The 17,113-nt window shown below is 38.6% G+C and overlaps 1 protein-coding gene across 2 annotated transcripts in view; it reads right to left on the bottom strand.

Moving 5' to 3' along the window:
• Nucleotides 1-17,113, bottom strand: part of astn2 (astrotactin 2) — a 675,040-nt gene that overhangs the window by 5,273 nt on the left and 652,654 nt on the right. For both annotated transcript variants that reach the window (XM_002935205.4, XM_031891225.1), the window contains 2 exons: nucleotides 14,804-14,904; nucleotides 11,807-11,990 (listed from right to left, as the gene is read on the bottom strand). In XM_002935205.4, coding sequence (XP_002935251.2) covers nucleotides 11,807-11,990; nucleotides 14,804-14,904 — 285 coding nt within the window. The remainder of the gene's footprint in view (nucleotides 1-11,806; nucleotides 11,991-14,803; nucleotides 14,905-17,113) is intronic.

Below are 17,113 nucleotides of genomic sequence, written 5' to 3'. Positions count from 1 at the left end.
GAAGAGAGTCCTGCCCAAAAGAGCTTACAATCTACAAGGAGAAAGGGTTCAGACACAAGGTGTGGGAATGGGCATGACCAGAGTTGTAAACAAAATACATGCATAAAATATACTGTATATAAAGCCTTACATTCTTTAATACACTCGTGGGCTTTAAACACTTGTGGGCTTATTTATCAAGTTTTCAAGTTTGTTTTTCTAAATCGAATAAACTGCCATATTGAATGCTCACTTTAATAAGGAAAACACATTCAAATAAAAAACCTGAATACCTCGAATTTCTCAAATTTACAAATTTAAAAAACTCTGAATAATTTGAGTTTAGAAATATAGCTTGACTTGACTCCCGTTGGCTGCTATAGCAACTTTTAGTCTTTTAGATGGCAGATTTTTACAATTGAGTTTTCAAGTTTCTTGCACTTAATAAATTTCAGACATTGGAGTTTTTGAACCCTAACTTGGCTTCGAGATTTTTTAGAGCAAAAAAAACAAAAAAACAAGTCAAGTCAGTCTGTGTATTTGAAGCATGAAGAAATCCACTTAGTCCAGAAGTCCAATTAGAACGAGAACTTGCACAAAACCTTCATGAGTTCACAGATTGTGTAGGGTTAATTACAGGTGCCATGACAATATCCTCCCTCTCTGCCATTTTACTAGCACCGGCCCATCCAAATTATCCATGACACCTGCAAATAAACTATTATTACTATTAGTATTATTATCTCCTTCTCCCTGCAGCTCCACAATATTTTGCTCTCCTTACACGCACCATTATAAACCCTGGTCCTATTCTCTGGTTTCTTTCTAGCCTTTTCCTGATGAAGCCTGATTTATCTGATGTTTTTATGTAGGGGTGGGCTGGATAATTACTTTATAATTTGAAAATAAAGTTTTAGTGTATATTGTTGGGACTGTGTATATTTGTGGATATTTGAATATGACTTTCATAAAACTTAGCATACAATATATTTGTGAAATCTCTGGACAAATGTCTGAAGTAGGGATGCACCGGATATGGTTCGGGATTCGGGTCGAATCCAGCCATTTTTTGAAGGATTCGGTTTCGGCCGAATCCACTCTCCCAGCCAAGCCGATTCCAAATTCTAATTAGCATAAAATAGCATATGCTAATTGCAATTCAGAAGGGTTAATGGTAGGGGGAAAATTTTTTGCTGTGCGTGCCAACTTTTAACCCTTCCCAATCCTAATTAGAATATGCAAATTTGCCCCAAAATTAGCATATGCTAATTAGGAATCGGTTCAGAATTCGGCAGAATCCAGGTGGGTTCGGGGGTTGGGTCGAACCCAAAAAAGTGGGTTCGGTGCATCCCCAGTCTGAAGTACTACAAGTTTTCCTGATTTATTCATTACAGTTACTCTCTACTAAATACATTAAACTTCATTAGTTACTTCCTAAGTTAGAGCCTCAATACAGTTATTATTTACATTACATTATCCCCATTTATAATCAAAGCTGTTTCAGTTAAAGTGCTTTTTTCCCCCCTGCCTTGAGGCATAGTAGACTTCATCCATGTTTCGCTGTTTAAAAAAAAAATAGACTAAATTACATTAAGGTAAGATGGTCCATCACTACTATTTTCCATGTGCTGATTAACTTTTTTTTACTAAAAGAAGCACCATTAAGACAGTTTGGCTTTCCTTGTATTTAAAACCATAAGACACATTTCTTTTCCTGCCATAACTCTCCTTACTATTGGTTGATGGACAGCAGGATATTAAAGTTTAGAATCAGAGGAAAGCCTTAGTGCTTTGTCCACTGGAAGGGGCTTTGCCCTGAGGAGAACTTCTGGGCTCCTCCTCTAGTCAGTCACTTCCAATTAAAGTTTCCTCTCAAGCACTGAGAGCCCTGGACATATTGGATTGCTCCTTTCTAGCTGTTCTTGTGGGGGACATGCAGAAACCAGCAAAATGGCCAACCAAAAATGTCACTGAGGCAAATCTGCAAGTCTTCTTAGTACAATGAAGACAACTTCCAGGCTTGAGAAACAGGATTTTAAAAAACAAACATCTTCCCAAAGGGGCATACAGAAAGCCTAGGATCATCTTGATCAAAGGTTAAAGGTAAAGTTGAATGGGGCAACAATATGATCATAAGGAATGATAGGTGTGGGCTGTGATTTTCATAAGCAAATTAAATAATGGACAAAAAGAGGATAATGATGTCATCAGTGCACCCAGTCATACCTCACAGATGGCTGGGGAGTCTTAAGGTCCCCATACACTATAAGATCCGCTCGCTTGGCGATGTCTCCAAGCGAGCGGATCTTCACCCGATATCCCCACCTACAGGTGGGCGATATCAGGTAGCAAGTGGCTTTAAAAAAAATAATCCGATCGTTTGGCCCTGGGGCCAAACGATTGGATTACATTTGAGGCCATGGGGAGGCCAACGAGCCGATGCGGTTCCCGATCCGACTGGATTTTCTAACCTGGCCGATCGAGATCTGGCCAATTTCAGGCCAGATATTGGTCCGCCAGGCAGCTCGTTTCTGCCCATACACGAGCCGATTAGCTGCCGAATCGGTCCAAGGGACCGATATCGGCAGCTTCTATCGGCCCGTGTATGGGGGCCTTTACAGTAACATACAGCATATAATAATAAAACAAACTATTAAAAAAATTGGGAGGACAGCAAATTAGTCTTCCTAGTGATATACAGTGGAGGAAATAATTATTTGACCCCTCACTGATTTTGTAAGTTTGTCCAATGACAAAGAAATGAAAAGTCTCAGAACAGTATCATTTCAATGGTAGGTTTATTTTAACAGTGGCAGATAGCACATCAAAAGGAAAATGGAAAAAAATAACTTTAAATAAAAGATAGCAACTGATTTGCATTTCATTGAGTGAAATAAGTTTTTGAACCCCTACCAACCATTAAGAGTTCTGGCTCCCACAGAGTGGTTAGACACTTCTACTCAATTAGTCAACCTCATTAAGGACACCTGTCTTAACTAGTCACCTGTATAAAAGACACCTGTCCACAGAATCAATCAATCAAGCAGACTCCAAACTCTCCAACATGGGAAAGACCAAAGAGCTGTCCAAGGATGTCAGAGACAAAATTGTAGACCTGCACAAGGCTGGAATGGGCTACAAAACCATTAGCAAGAAGCTGGGAGAGAAGGTGACAACTGTTGGTGCGATTGTTCGAAAATGGAAGGAGCACAAAATGACCATCAATCGACCTCGCTCTGGGGCTCCACGCAAGATCTCACCTCGTGGGGTGTCAATGATTCTGAGAAAGGTGAAAAAGCATCCTAGAACTACACGGGAGGAGTTAGTTAATGACCTCAAATTAGCAGGGACCACAGTCACCAAGAAAACCATTGGAAACACATTACACCGCAATGGATTAAAATCCTGCAGGGCTCGCAAGGTCCCCCTGCTCAAGAAGGCACATGTGCAGGCCCGTCTGAAGTTTGCCAATGAACACCTGAATGATTCTGTGAGTGACTGGGAGAAGGTGCTGTGGTCTGATGAGACCAAAATAGAGCTCTTTGGCATTAACTCAACTCGCTGTGTTTGGAGGAAGAAAAATGCTGCCTATGACCCCCAAAACACCGTCCCCACCGTCAAGCATGGGGGTGGAAACATTTTGCTTTGGGGGTGTTTTTCTGCTAAGGGCACAGGACAACTTATTCGCATTAACGGGAAAATGGACTGAGCCATGTATCGTGAAATCCTGAACGACAACCTCCTTCCCTCTGCCAGGAAACTGAAAATGGGTCGTGGATGGGTGTTCCAGCACGACAATGACCCAAAACATACAGCAAAGGCAACAAAGGAGTGGCTCAAGAAGAAGCACATTAAGGTCATGGAGTGGCCTAGTCAGTCTCCGGACCTTAATCCAATAGAAAACCTATGGAGGGAGCTCAAGCTCAGAGTTGCACAGAGACAGCCTCGAAACCTTAGGGATTTAGAGATGATCTGCAAAGAGGAGTGGGACCAACATTCCTCCTAAAATGTGCGCAAACTTGGTCATCAATTACAAGAAACGTTTGACCTCTGTGCTTGCAAACAAGGGTTTTTCCACTAAGTATTAAGTCGTTTTGTGTTAGAGGGTTCAAAAACTTATTTCACTCAATGAAATGCAAATCAGTTGCTATCTTTTATTTAAAGTTATTTTTTCGATTTTCCTTTTGATGTGCTATCTGCCACTGTTAAAATAAACCTACCATTGAAATGATACTGTTCTGAGACTTTTCATTTCTTTGTCATTGGACAAACTTACACATCAGTGAGGGGTCAAATAATTATTTCCTCCACTGTACCTGTTGCACCTACAAATTAAAAGAATTTGCACTGACACAGAAAGGCTATTTGGCTCAAATTCAGATTTTCTTGTGACAGTCAAGATTTTGATTAATTATTTTCATCCCATTAAAGGCTCCCAGGCAAAAAGTTGTTTTTGTCAGCTCAAAGAAAATGGCTTACTACTGTTTCTGTTTGACACACACAACTTTTTGCCAAGTAACACATTGTTGTCTATGAAGGTGCAGAAAAATAGGTTTACAAGATAGATATTTAAAGTTAAATAACAGTTCAGAAAAGGAAAAACCATGACGGAATGTCAGAGGTTAATGAACTATTGAGGAGACTACAACCAAGGTCACCTTTGAAGGAAGACCAGTCAAAGGAAAGAGATTTATGGCCGGCAAACTGTTGAAACCAATTGTAGCATTAGAGTGAAGTCTGAGAAGGGTTACAGCTTTCTTAACTCGTGTTTTATGGGGAGAGAGCAGTTAAAAACATTATAAACATTCATGTATGTAGCTGCCTTTTTATTCTACATTTGCAATCTAGTATTCTATATAAACTGTTTTTAACAAGCTTGGAAGAGAAGTATTATTTCCTTAAACAGTATTTTCTTATTGAATTGTGCTTAATACATGGGAATACAAGGCAAATTCTGTGATTTTAGTGGTTGTTTGTGTTACTTGGGCATTATTGCCGTTGGTGGCCGCACCACCATAGACATCACACTACTGCCACAGCAGGGCAGAAGACTATCAATCTAACAACATACTGTAAATGTGGGAGGGAGAATGAGACAAAAGCAGATATCTCTGGTATGTGGAAAGGGAAACCTGTGTGACCACACATCCTTCTGTTTATATTGTAGTGATGTTTTGATTAAACTGCCCTATGAGGAGCAGATGGTGCATGTGGTAGGTCAACTGGCATCATAAAAAATGTCAGGAACCACTCCTCTTTATAACAACTGCTCTCCTTGATATCCCACTCAATATGGTCATTCATGTGTAAGGCCAAGTTTGACATGATCTACTCCCTTGACCTGCAATATGAAGCATGGTAAAATATTTGTTTGGGGATCCTTCCCACAAGCTATTGTCTATATGACAACTTTTAATAACACCTCTGTTCGTGGAAGTGGCTCTTTTATTGAGGAGCTTAAGGCCCCCGTAAACTTCTGGCCCCATTCCACCTGCATCTGGGTTAAAAGAAACCAATTTCAAGAGGAGAAACTTTGGAAAGCACTATTGTAAATGTTTAGATTTGCTTATCTTTGTGAGATAACTAGACTGTTCAGCTCCAGGGCTGAATAAACACACAACAGCTTTTAAACAATAAGTGATATGCAGTGGTAACCCTAGAATTTGTATCTTGTGTTCGCAATCCAAAGAAATGAATTCAAATCTATTCAAGGCATTTTTCTTTTTTAAATGATTTTTGCAATAGCCCTAAAAGCATCTGTATAATATTACTGACTTCATTAGAGAGTATTGGAATATAAGAAACAAAATGAAGGACCAAGGAACAATATGAACTAATCAATAATAATGACATGCTGTACATTTACTCCCTCCTTTTTGTGTCATTTCAACCACCCAGTTGTACTTGGTTTGTCCACCGAGACTAGACAAAATTATCCTTATTTTTACTTGTATCCAATCTCCTGAATTTTCAGCAAATCACACAAAGCTTTAGAATGTCCTTAGTGTTCCATTCAGCTTTGTAGGCTTTGATTGACTGCTAGTATAGGGGGGTATTGTCCTTCAGACAGAAAATTGTTTTTCATATTGTTTTTCCACAGTTGAGACCCATGTCATATTCTCTTCCAAAATTCATGATATTGTTGTAAATGTTGTGTAGAATGCAGACATAAAGTTAAAAACTATATTATAAAAGACAATTCAAAATACAGATAAAAGTATATGTAAAAATATATTTAGAAAAAATTGCCTGTGCAAATGCCATTGTATACAGTATGAATAAGCCTGGTGCATGGCCTAAATGGAGTCCTTATAGGACATCCAGCCATTGAACCCTACGGGACCCAGACTGGCAACCTTGGGCAACATCTACAGCCGCCTACCTTACAGCCCAGCGTTAATGGGATGCAATAACGCAGCTACCAAGAGGGCCCTGCTGTGACGAGTCATGAACTCCCAAGATGATGCCACGTCATCAGCAGAAACCCGCCAACCACCCAATTAGTGGGAGATGCGGCTGCAAAGAGGCTGGAACAGTTTGCATGCAGCCTTCTAACTTGGCGATCCCCAAGAGGTACATCTCCCGCAATGTCTGTGTCCCTAGCTCAGTTGGAGAGTGAAGGAGACTGGAGCTTATCCCGAACAAGTCTCTACCCTCAGTGAACCAGTGCTGGCTAATGTACCATAACAAGCAATCACTCTGCCCTGATAGGCAAAATCGATTAAGTGAAAACAGACTCTGCTATACTCAAACATGATGTTCAGAAAATCATGAGAAGATAAAAGAAGAATAAGTAAATTGGAAGATACCACAAACCTACTCCCGGGGTGCATTACTATTGCTGAGAAACAACTAGCACTGCTGGGACCAAAGGCCGACGACATGGATAAACACATGGATAAGACACAAAAATATTTGCATCTAAGGCTTCCCAGAGAGGGGTGAGGGTGCTTCACCAGTGAAATTCCCGGAAAAATGCCTGATTGGTACATTTGGTCATAGTGCCTTTTTCCCCCAGTTTTACAATAGAGAGAGCAAATAACATTCCAGGTAGACCATCTCCCCCAATAATTGCATGCCTTCACAACTACAGAAATAGGGTTGCTGGTAGGAGACAAGGAAAATTGGATAGATATCCTATGAAAACCCCCAAATTTTCATTTATCCAATTCCTCCTCAGAGGTACGGAAACATAGAGATAAATTTACGAAGGCAAAGAGGCAATTAAGACAGAGGAAAATCCATTATGCCATGGTCTTTCCTGTCTGTCTTAGGGTCTCCGACAGTGGAAGAACACAGTTTTTTAACTCCTTGGAAGAGCCATTCTCCTGGCTTATAACAGGGCCACACAATTCGCCGGACTGCGAATGGATGTTATAGTGGAACTCCCGGTAGCAGGGAACAAAACCCACTCTAAGTTCATTAAAGGGGTGGGTGGGGTGTGAAGGAGTTGGCTTTTGTGCTACATGTTTACAAAGGTGTCTGTTATATTGTTTTTCTCACAAATTTAGTACTGAGGTGCTATAAAGCTCCCACTTTGCTGGCAAACATCTACATTAATTCAATGTAAGTCATGACAATGGTTAAAGTATTGTCATGGAATGTACGAGGGATGGGAAACACAGTTAAGAGACTTAAGGTTTATAATTTTATTAGGAATTAAAAAAAAAAAAATAATAATAACAACAAGGGACCCACCTGATAGGCAGCAAAATTTTATCTTTGAAAAAACCTTGGATAGGCTCTACATATCATTCAGTGTATTCTAATTACTCCAGAGGGGTCTCAACTCTTGTTTGTAAGTCATGCCCTTTTATTCTGTACAAAGTTGTTACAGATGGGCAAGGTAAATATGTTATTATCCATGGGTCACTTCATGGGAACAAACTTACATTCATAAATGTGTACCTCCCCCCTCCATTTCAGGACAAGACCCTTACACAATTATGGAGAAAGCCCTCTCTCTCTGCCCTGCACCTCTTCTATTAATGGGTGATTTCAATGCCACCCTACATGCAGATCTGAATAAATTTCGTGCCCCAAAATTGTTTTAACCACGCCTTTAAAAGATGATGTGACCTCTGGAGGGTTTGTAACCCACATGAGAAACATTATACCTGCTACTCAGCAGGATATAATAGTCTATCTAGAATAGACCTAGCAGTGGGCAATGAGGAACTTAATAAAAACACACAGAGTATGAGGAAACTTACAAGACGTATCTCAAATCTAACAATACAGGTCTCTCAAACATACACGGATAGGCTTTAGAGTTTGAGCCCATACTTCACATCATGATCTGAATGAAAGTAACATAGATGCATTCCCAGCAATCAGTCAAGATGACAACCCTTTGAATACTACTCAGGATGCACTGAAAGCATACATCCATGGGGAATCTATAAACAATATAAAAGCTCTTACAACTAGTTCAACAGCTGCGATCTTTTTAACGACCCAACGGGTGATGGATGCTGAGGCCAGATATATTGTATCTCTCAGCCTACAGAACAGAGCCAAAAAGAATGGGGACAGCGTCAGGCAAACCTAGATGTGGCCAAGTAGATCTACCTAACCAGAAAGCATATTTTATATCAAAAGGCAATGGTCTTTGTGTACTCTCTTAATAAAATTGATAGTAGTTTACCATTTTTATCACCATTCTCAAAGATATTTATGTTTGAGAATGGTAATAAAAATGGTAAACTACTACCAATTTTATTAAGAGAGTACACAATGACCATTTCCATTCCTACTGGGGAAGTTACTTCCTCCCCGGAGAGAATAAATCAGACATTTGCAGGTTTCTATTCAGAATTTTACAGCACTAAATTGGGCATATTCTCAGCAAGCATACACTGATATCTAGAGGACATCCAACTGCTCACACTATCAGAGCAGAACTATCAGAGGTTATACAAGGGAATCCCCTCTCCAACAGAGAGACATTGATAGTTATCATCCCAAAAATGGGTAAAGACCAACTTCGGTGTTCGGTGGTCCTCCTACAGGTCAGTCTCACTTATTAACACTAACGTGAAAATATTAGTGTAAGGGATTGGTGACTAGGCTGGCAGAACATTTGCAGGATTTAATATCCCCTGATAAGATGGGCTTTAGGCCTGAAAGATCAACAGACACTAACATCAGATGGCTTTTTATGAATATATCCATCAATCATGATAACCCAGGAAACAGAATAGTGGTTTTACTTGACAACGAAAAAGCCTTTGACTTGGTAGAGTTGGGATATCTGTGGATCACAGTGGACAGGATAGGTATCCCTCCTGCCTTTATTACATGGGTTAAGGCACTTTATACAAAGAAAGTCACACTGCTGGTGATGGCAACAGCTAAAGTGTGGAAAAGTTTTACCCAAAAGTACAAAACCAGACATAATAGTGGAGTGCAAACTGATAACCTTTCCAGAATTAAAACTATCTTTTCCCCTCTCTAACAAAATGCTCTTTAGGTATCTTCAGTTGTGACATGCAATAGTAGCCAAAATTTCCCAAGCCGCCAATAATTACAACCCCTAGGAGTCTGGAGACTATGGAACTTTAAAAAAAATATTTCCCAATTCTATGCCAGCCTTATAAGCGCGACCGCCACTCCCCTGAACAAGCTTTACAATGGAGTCCAGATAGAAATAGACTCACCTTGAAATCCTAGGACCCCTTGACTTTACCGCAAATTACCAACTAGGCCTCTGACGCCCTCCCTTTCATGTCTATTACACATCTATACCAGCAGAGTTCTACTACTGTCAAACCTCTTTTATGTATACTTATAATGTTAGGAAGTGTGTAGTAGCAGCTCAATTTATAGGGACATCAAGACAAGACACTGTGTTTCAGTTTGTTATTGTTTTAATTAACTATAAAATTAAGCAATTTGTGCAAATGTAACTTACACGGTTTTATGTACATCTTGAAATGCTTAATAAAAGAAACTGAGGCCTGATTATTTCAAAAAGACAAATCACCTTAGGCAAATAAATAAAATGAATCATCACCCTGACAATGTAAAACAGATAATGCACTAGAAATACCACATACACTTTGCAAGGTAATAAATCTAAGTATGTATTCCTGAACCATCAGTGGCCTTTAGCAAGCACATGTATGTAAACATGTATGAATACAGGATACAGTGCCACTGGTTTAAAGGGGCAATACATAATGGTTTGCAGAATGAGTTTAATGAATAAGGATTGTGTGTGCCCCTTTTCAGTTCTAACAAACAAAAAAGCTTACAGAACATATTGCTACTTAAAGCCAAGAATTTAAATAAACTTAGAGGCGGATAGAAAAATAGTTTTTCACCTTCTACAGCTAAATTCTAAAACAAATAAATCTACATCCTACCACCAGTGAATTATATATATATTACTATGCTCCAGAATTAAAAATCAGGACTAATAAATAATAAACAAATATGGCACCACCATAATCAACTATTCATGTAATACAACCTACCACCAGTGGATTTAAGTAATCACTCCACACCAAAAACCAAGAAAATGTCACTAATACACCTAAGCAATTGCAGCAGGTACTGGGTAATTAAACTGCTTATAGCTTATTTACAGCCAAATCCAACTGATACCAAGTGCCTTTTGAGTTTGTGTTTCCAATACAATCTCAATTTCAAAAAACCCTCCTTTGTGCTTGAATGTCCAGGAAGTATCTTTGTTCTATCTACTTTTTACTTAAAATGGGCTTTTGCAATTCCTACAGCACTTCTGGGGTGTTTATATGTAGTACATGGGATCCCTTATCTGGGAACCCGTTATCCAGAAAGTTACGAATTACGGAAAGGCCATCTCCCATAGACTCCATTATAAGCAAATAATTCCAATTTTTAAAAATGATTTCCTTTTTCTCTGTAATTATAAAACAGTACCTTGTACTTGATCCCAACTAAGATATAATTACCCCTTATTGGGGGCAGAACAGCCCTATTGGGTTTATTTAATGGTTAAATGATTCCCTTTTTCTCTGTAATTATAAAACAGTACCTGTACTTGATCCCAACTAAGATATAATTACCCCTTATTGGGGGCAGAACAGCCCTATTGGGTTTATTTAATGGTTAAATGATTCCCTTTTTCTCTGTAATTATAAAACAGTACCTGTACTTGATCCCAACTAAGCAGACTTAAGTTATGGAGATACTAATTACAGAAAGATCCCTTATCTGGAAAACCCCAGGTCCTGAGCATTCTGGATAACAGGTCCCATACCTGTATACTCTTGGGCCCAGTTGTATTTGTTTGGAAGCAGCTGTCATATTTTGTAAGTACATTATAAAGAGTTTGAGAGTTTTCATAGTATGATAGTTTCTGAGTTACAGGTCAAAAACCTGTGTTGTACCATAATACATAACAAACAATGAGCACAAAAGAAAGAGGAAAGAAGTTGCTCAGAAGAAAGGCATAAGGGCTCTGGCACACAGCGAGATTAGTCGCCCGTGACAAAACTCCCAGTTCGCGGGCGATTAATCTCCCCCATCAGTTGCCATCCCACCGGCGAAAATGTAAATGGCACACGCGGCGGCGCGATTACGGCAAATCGCCGAAAATGCCTCGCGAGGCAATTTTGTCGATTTGCCGAAATCGCCTGCGCAGCGTGTGCCATCTCACCAGCGACTTACATTTTCGCCGGTGGGATGGCAATTCGGGGAGATTAGTCGCCCGCGAACAGGGAGATTTGTCATAGGCGACTAATCTCGCTGTGTGCCAGAGCCCTAAATGACCAATTTCAAAGACTATACATCTCTCTATTTATGCAAAAAGAACACACTGGTCAGGTAGGTATTTACTTACCGAGGTCCAAGTTCATCCTCACTGCGCCAAACAAAGTCTCCAAACTTCTCGTAAAGGGAGTTGTAATGGTGTTGAACACGAAGAAGCATCGATGCAGACACTTCCATTAATGTGTTGTATGCAATTTGCTGCTCTTTCCCACTTGTGTAGCCATTGTACAGGGTATAGATCCTATCAGCTATTTCTGAGAAAACAAGATTTGTTTACCAAGTGCATGACTGTCAAATGAGGTGCCCCTACATTATTCACCCACATTCTGTTACTCCTGATTTATTTATAAGATGGGCAGATGTTGAGAAAGGGCATAAAATTGTTGCCAAAAATACTGGCACTTTTTGACATTTTTTTTAAATAATTTGCAAAAAGTACGACAAAATAAGTTTAAAGTTGAAGCTGAAAAAATATTGGCCAAGTATTGGCAAATAATAGCCAAGATTGATCATTCAGTATGGGACTGGACTTCCAAACCTTTCCAGTTTTCACATCTCTCCTCAAATGTTCAATGGAATATAGATCTAGGCTCATTGTTGGCTACTTTATAACTGTCCAGCATTTTGTCTTTCTGGATGCTTTTTGAAGTGCTTTGGGGCATTGTTCTACCTACAATTTGTGATAAAAACCCATCTTTCTTTTTTTTTTTGTAACTTAAAATTTGTATTAACATTTAGGCAAGTTTATAGCAAAACAAAAGAGAATATCATACATTATGCATAAAAGTACAAATACAAATTTTTTGGGTCAAGCGGTGAGAATAATGCACTGTTATAGCTATAGTCCTCATACAGCATGGTTAAAAAGCTTACTGCATTGATAGTGTAAGGTTTTTACAAGTTGAAGGCATCAAAAGACTTAAATAGACACAATGGACCAAGTTAAGCAAAAGAAAGAAAAAAGAACTTCAGGGGGGATTAGTCTCAGTCAGTAATTGTTACATCCAAGCCAATGCATCTTGATTACAGACAATTCTTCTTTATAAATATCTGTAGTTGTAAAAAGGTCCCAGTATATAGTTGAGAAGCTGCTGTTTAGCAGTGGTATTAGAATATAATGGTTTGGCAACTACAGTAGTTAGAGTATTCAACTTCTCCTTAAAAACACTTTACCCAATAGAGTTTCTACAGATTCTTATCAGTTTTTCAGATAAGACATTTGCTCGATTAGGTTACATGGAAAAAATGAGCAAACTACACAAATTAAAAAACTGAGCAGAGGAGATATGGTATTTAGAAGTTCCTCAAAAGTTAGCAACTTGCGTCAGATGGTTAATAAAACATAGATAGTGAAAAGGTTCTTTTGGCCCCAGAGTGTTTTAAAGGTGTCCTGCATACTAGGAGGAGTTGGTACTGGCTTTAATAGTGGGTGTAAACCCATTAGTTTATGGCTACATTTACTTAGATGTCAAATAGGTAACACAAATATTATAGACCTTCAAAGGGTTGTCCACCTATCAGTTAGCTTTTAGTATGATGTAGAGTAATATTGTGAGACAATTTACAGTTGGTCTTCATTTTTTATAATTTGTAGTTTTTTTAGTTGTTTTACTTTTTTGTAAAGTTTTTCAGTTTGGAGTTTCAGCAGCTATTGCTAAGAACCAAATTACCTTAGCAAGCAGGAAATGGTTTGAATGAGAGACTGGTATATGAACAGGAGAAGACCTAAGTTGAAAAATAAAGTATAAAAAGTAACAATAACAATAGTTAACAATAGCAATAGTTTTTTGGCTGCTGGGGTCAGTGACCGCCATTTGGAAGCTGGAAAGAGTCAGTTACTGAATTTAAAGTAATCTTTCGTAGTTTGCAATACTTCTAAGCAAGTTTGGGAGTCACGTAAAAGAGTACCACTTAAATGCCAATGGGTGGTGATCGATCATTCAATATGAAGCACTACTGTAAAATGATTTGACCAAGGAATTGTAATACTTTCTGAGGATACTAGGTATGCAAGCAAAGTTCTGGAGATCAGAGAAGAATAAGGTTGGGTATAAGCTGGTCTCATGCTGAATACATATGTAATTTATCATTAGGGTGATGAATATTCCAATCATCCATAAGATCCAGCCTATGGAGTAACTGACAACATTTTCTACATGTGTACAAGGTGCAAAAAAGATATGGTGTCTTGTGGGCCTACATCTTCTGGGACACCTCTCACTATCAGATTGTGGCACCAGAACCTATATTCTAGGTCTTTTTCGCTCAGTCCTCAGGAGGTGATTTTCCTCCACCTACATAGTGTGCCTCCATAGCAGTGTTTTCCAGGTGACCTGTTCTCTCTCTTCGGCTAATCACTTAAATCTTTTTATCTTTATGCTGCTCGAATAGTTTCAGATATGGTGGAGGTAAGCTTTTTGTGTAGTGCAGTTGGTTGTAGAGAGGGTACTTGGGCAGTCACTGGTTCTGAATTCTGTGGTTGTGTAGAGGTTTGTTCAGTACTGTGGTCTAAGTGTCCAGGAAAACTGGGTGAGAAGTCAAGCAGCATCTCCAGATCTGAGTCGTCTCCTTCATCTTGGAACGGCCTGCATGCAGCTGAGTCTTTATCTAAATATAGAGACATTGTCCCCACTGGTTCTTTCAGCTAGTTCTTTCTTAATGTTATAGTTTCACATGTCACCCACTATTATCTGGTAGGTAAAAAAAGCAGGGTGATCGGATGTTTGTTCCCTATCACGGAGCTTCTCAGTGATGTGTCTTACTCGTATGCATGTGCCCTCCTGAATTCCACCTCTCTGACACTAGATTTGTTACATAGAAACTGTATGCATCCCAGTGAAGTTAATCACTAGTCAATAAGTAGCTTTTATTGTGATTACACTGTGACATAATCTTGTAAAATATCTCCAGGCTTCTCAGCCTAAATAATTTTTGCCTGCAGCAATAAAATATAAACAGAGTAGGTTTTTTTTTCAGTTTAACATGCTAGTTGGGAATTTCTTGAGATGTCCATCTGCCAAAAATTAGGTGTACTGCTTCCTGGCATTGAATGTGGAGATGAACATACCTTCAGCTTTACTATCATCTACCAGCGGACAGGCAGTGCGCAGAGTGACAGAGCTTTGGGCTGAATGCCTCCCATGTGTATCCACAGCAAACAAAGTGAACCTATGGAGAGAAGTAATATTATGTCAAAAAGAGTGAAGAAAGCAACGTACAACTAGTGATAGGATTCAATGTTCCATTACAACCACAATATTAACTAAGTACAAACTGAGGATCGATTATTTTTTATCTGCTTTTTAATTAATATTGGGAATTCTTTAGCTGAGTAATAGGGTATTGCTAACAGATTTAGCTGAACCCATAACTTTATTCTGAGTAATAAAATAAGGCATGAAATGTGTTTAGGCAAAAACAGTAGTTATAGAGACACATTTCCTTTTTCACTGGAAAAATTGTTTGCTGCTTGAATTTGTTTCAAATTCAATATGGTTACACCGGGTCTGAGGTAGAGTACAATAATAAAGTAATTGCATAAGGGTGATATTAAATAAATTACCCACGTTTATGTATATGACAGTTGGCTGTTTGTAATGGACTGTTTCTCTGATTGCAATGTATGGTTTAAATTGCAAATGGAGCTTTATAAACACACTATTTTATATCAACTTTGATACTGTTTTTAGGTCTCAAATATTTAGAGAAATTGGCCTCCAAATATTTAGCATTAATTCATGAAGATGAGAGTTATATGCTAAGCTGCAGAAAGCATGAACCAGGACAAACATGCAAAAAGACTGCAAAATTCAAGCCCAGGACTGCTGACCCTAACAAGGATCTGAATAGCAGACTTCCTTGACCCTCCAAAGCACTCAAAACAGAAAATATATCAAATAATCTTGAAAAGGTACTGTGCTGATGTTGTTAATGGAACAGTAAGCCCAAAAAATGTGACGCAATTCAAATATAATGTACTGCTTCCTGCACTGATGAAACTGGGGTGCTTGCCTACTATAGGTATGGGACCTGTTATTCAGAATGCTCGGGACCTGGGGTTTTCCGGATAAGGGATCTTTTCGTAATTAGGATCTCCATAAGTCTGCTAAAAATAATTTAAATATTAAATAAACCCAATAGGCTTGTTTTGCCTCCAATAAGGATTAATTATATCTTAGTTGGGGTCAAGTACAAGGTTCTGTTTTATTATTACAGAGAAAAAGGAAATCATTTTTAAAATTTAGAATTATTTGCTTATAATGGAGTCTATGGGAGATGACCTTTCCGTAATTAGGAACTTTCTGGATAAGGGGTTTACGGATAAGGGAACCCATACCTGTACTATACTATTACTATAGATCTGGAAAAAAGGAGAAAAGGCACAGGTTACACAGCAGGTAACAGATAAGCTCTCTAGTATAAAATGAACGGTATTTTCTAGAGCTTATCTGTTATTTGCAATGTAACAGGTGACTTTTCTCCTTTTTCCAGGTTGAATGGCTGCCACATGGTTACATAGCAGCTTAATTGTAGCAGTCTTTCTGAAGCAGACACACCTATTGTACCAGTGCAGGTCAGCAGTATATTATATTTTAATTACTTTGATACACTTTAATGGTACTGTTCCTTTTAATGTTGTGTTTCAATAAATTCTGAAAGAAAAATCTACGATCTGTATACATAATCAATTTGTTTATCTTATAGAAGGCTTTAAGTTGTTTACGTCTCAGTTAACTGTCATATTAGATTTTTTTTCTTGCTTGTATTCAATTCCTAGGGGTTTCTTCAAAGAGCCTTACGTGATATAATTGCAGATAAATGAGGACAGAAAGAAGGGCTTTTTCATTTCTGTGAACTTTGATGAGACTATGGGGACCTGACATTCCTTACATGTAAGATTCTTCTCAGAGATGAAGGAAAACAGATGTGTATCATAACTTGCATTCAGAAACAACAGACCCCCTATAGAGATAAGCCATCCTCATGGCAAGCACATAAACCATTTCTGAACCACATGAACATTCACATAAAATGTAGAGGCCCTTTCCATATACAGAAGTGAACCCAATACAGAACCCTGTGGCACACCATCTATTTCTATTAGAGAACGTAGCGGTGACAACTGCCCTGTCTGCAGTCTTTATAACGTGCAATGTATAGGTTTAGTTTTTGCTTTTTATAGTTTACATTTCTTACTTCTCCCACTCTTCATTAATCAGCTTAAGGTCTACAATAAGGTAAATAAAGGTATAGCAGGGGTCCCCAATGTTTTTTTTACCCCCGAGCAACATTTAAATATATAAAAAGTTGGGGAGCAGCGCAATCATGAAAAAAAATTTCTGGGGTGGCCAATAAGGACTGTGATTGGTTATTCAGT

Source organism: Xenopus tropicalis, chromosome 8 (assembly GCF_000004195.4).
Source record: "Xenopus tropicalis strain Nigerian chromosome 8, UCB_Xtro_10.0, whole genome shotgun sequence".
NCBI classification, from domain to species: Eukaryota; Metazoa; Chordata; class Amphibia; order Anura; family Pipidae; genus Xenopus; species Xenopus tropicalis.
This window is presented reverse-complemented; position numbering and strand designations above follow the sequence as displayed.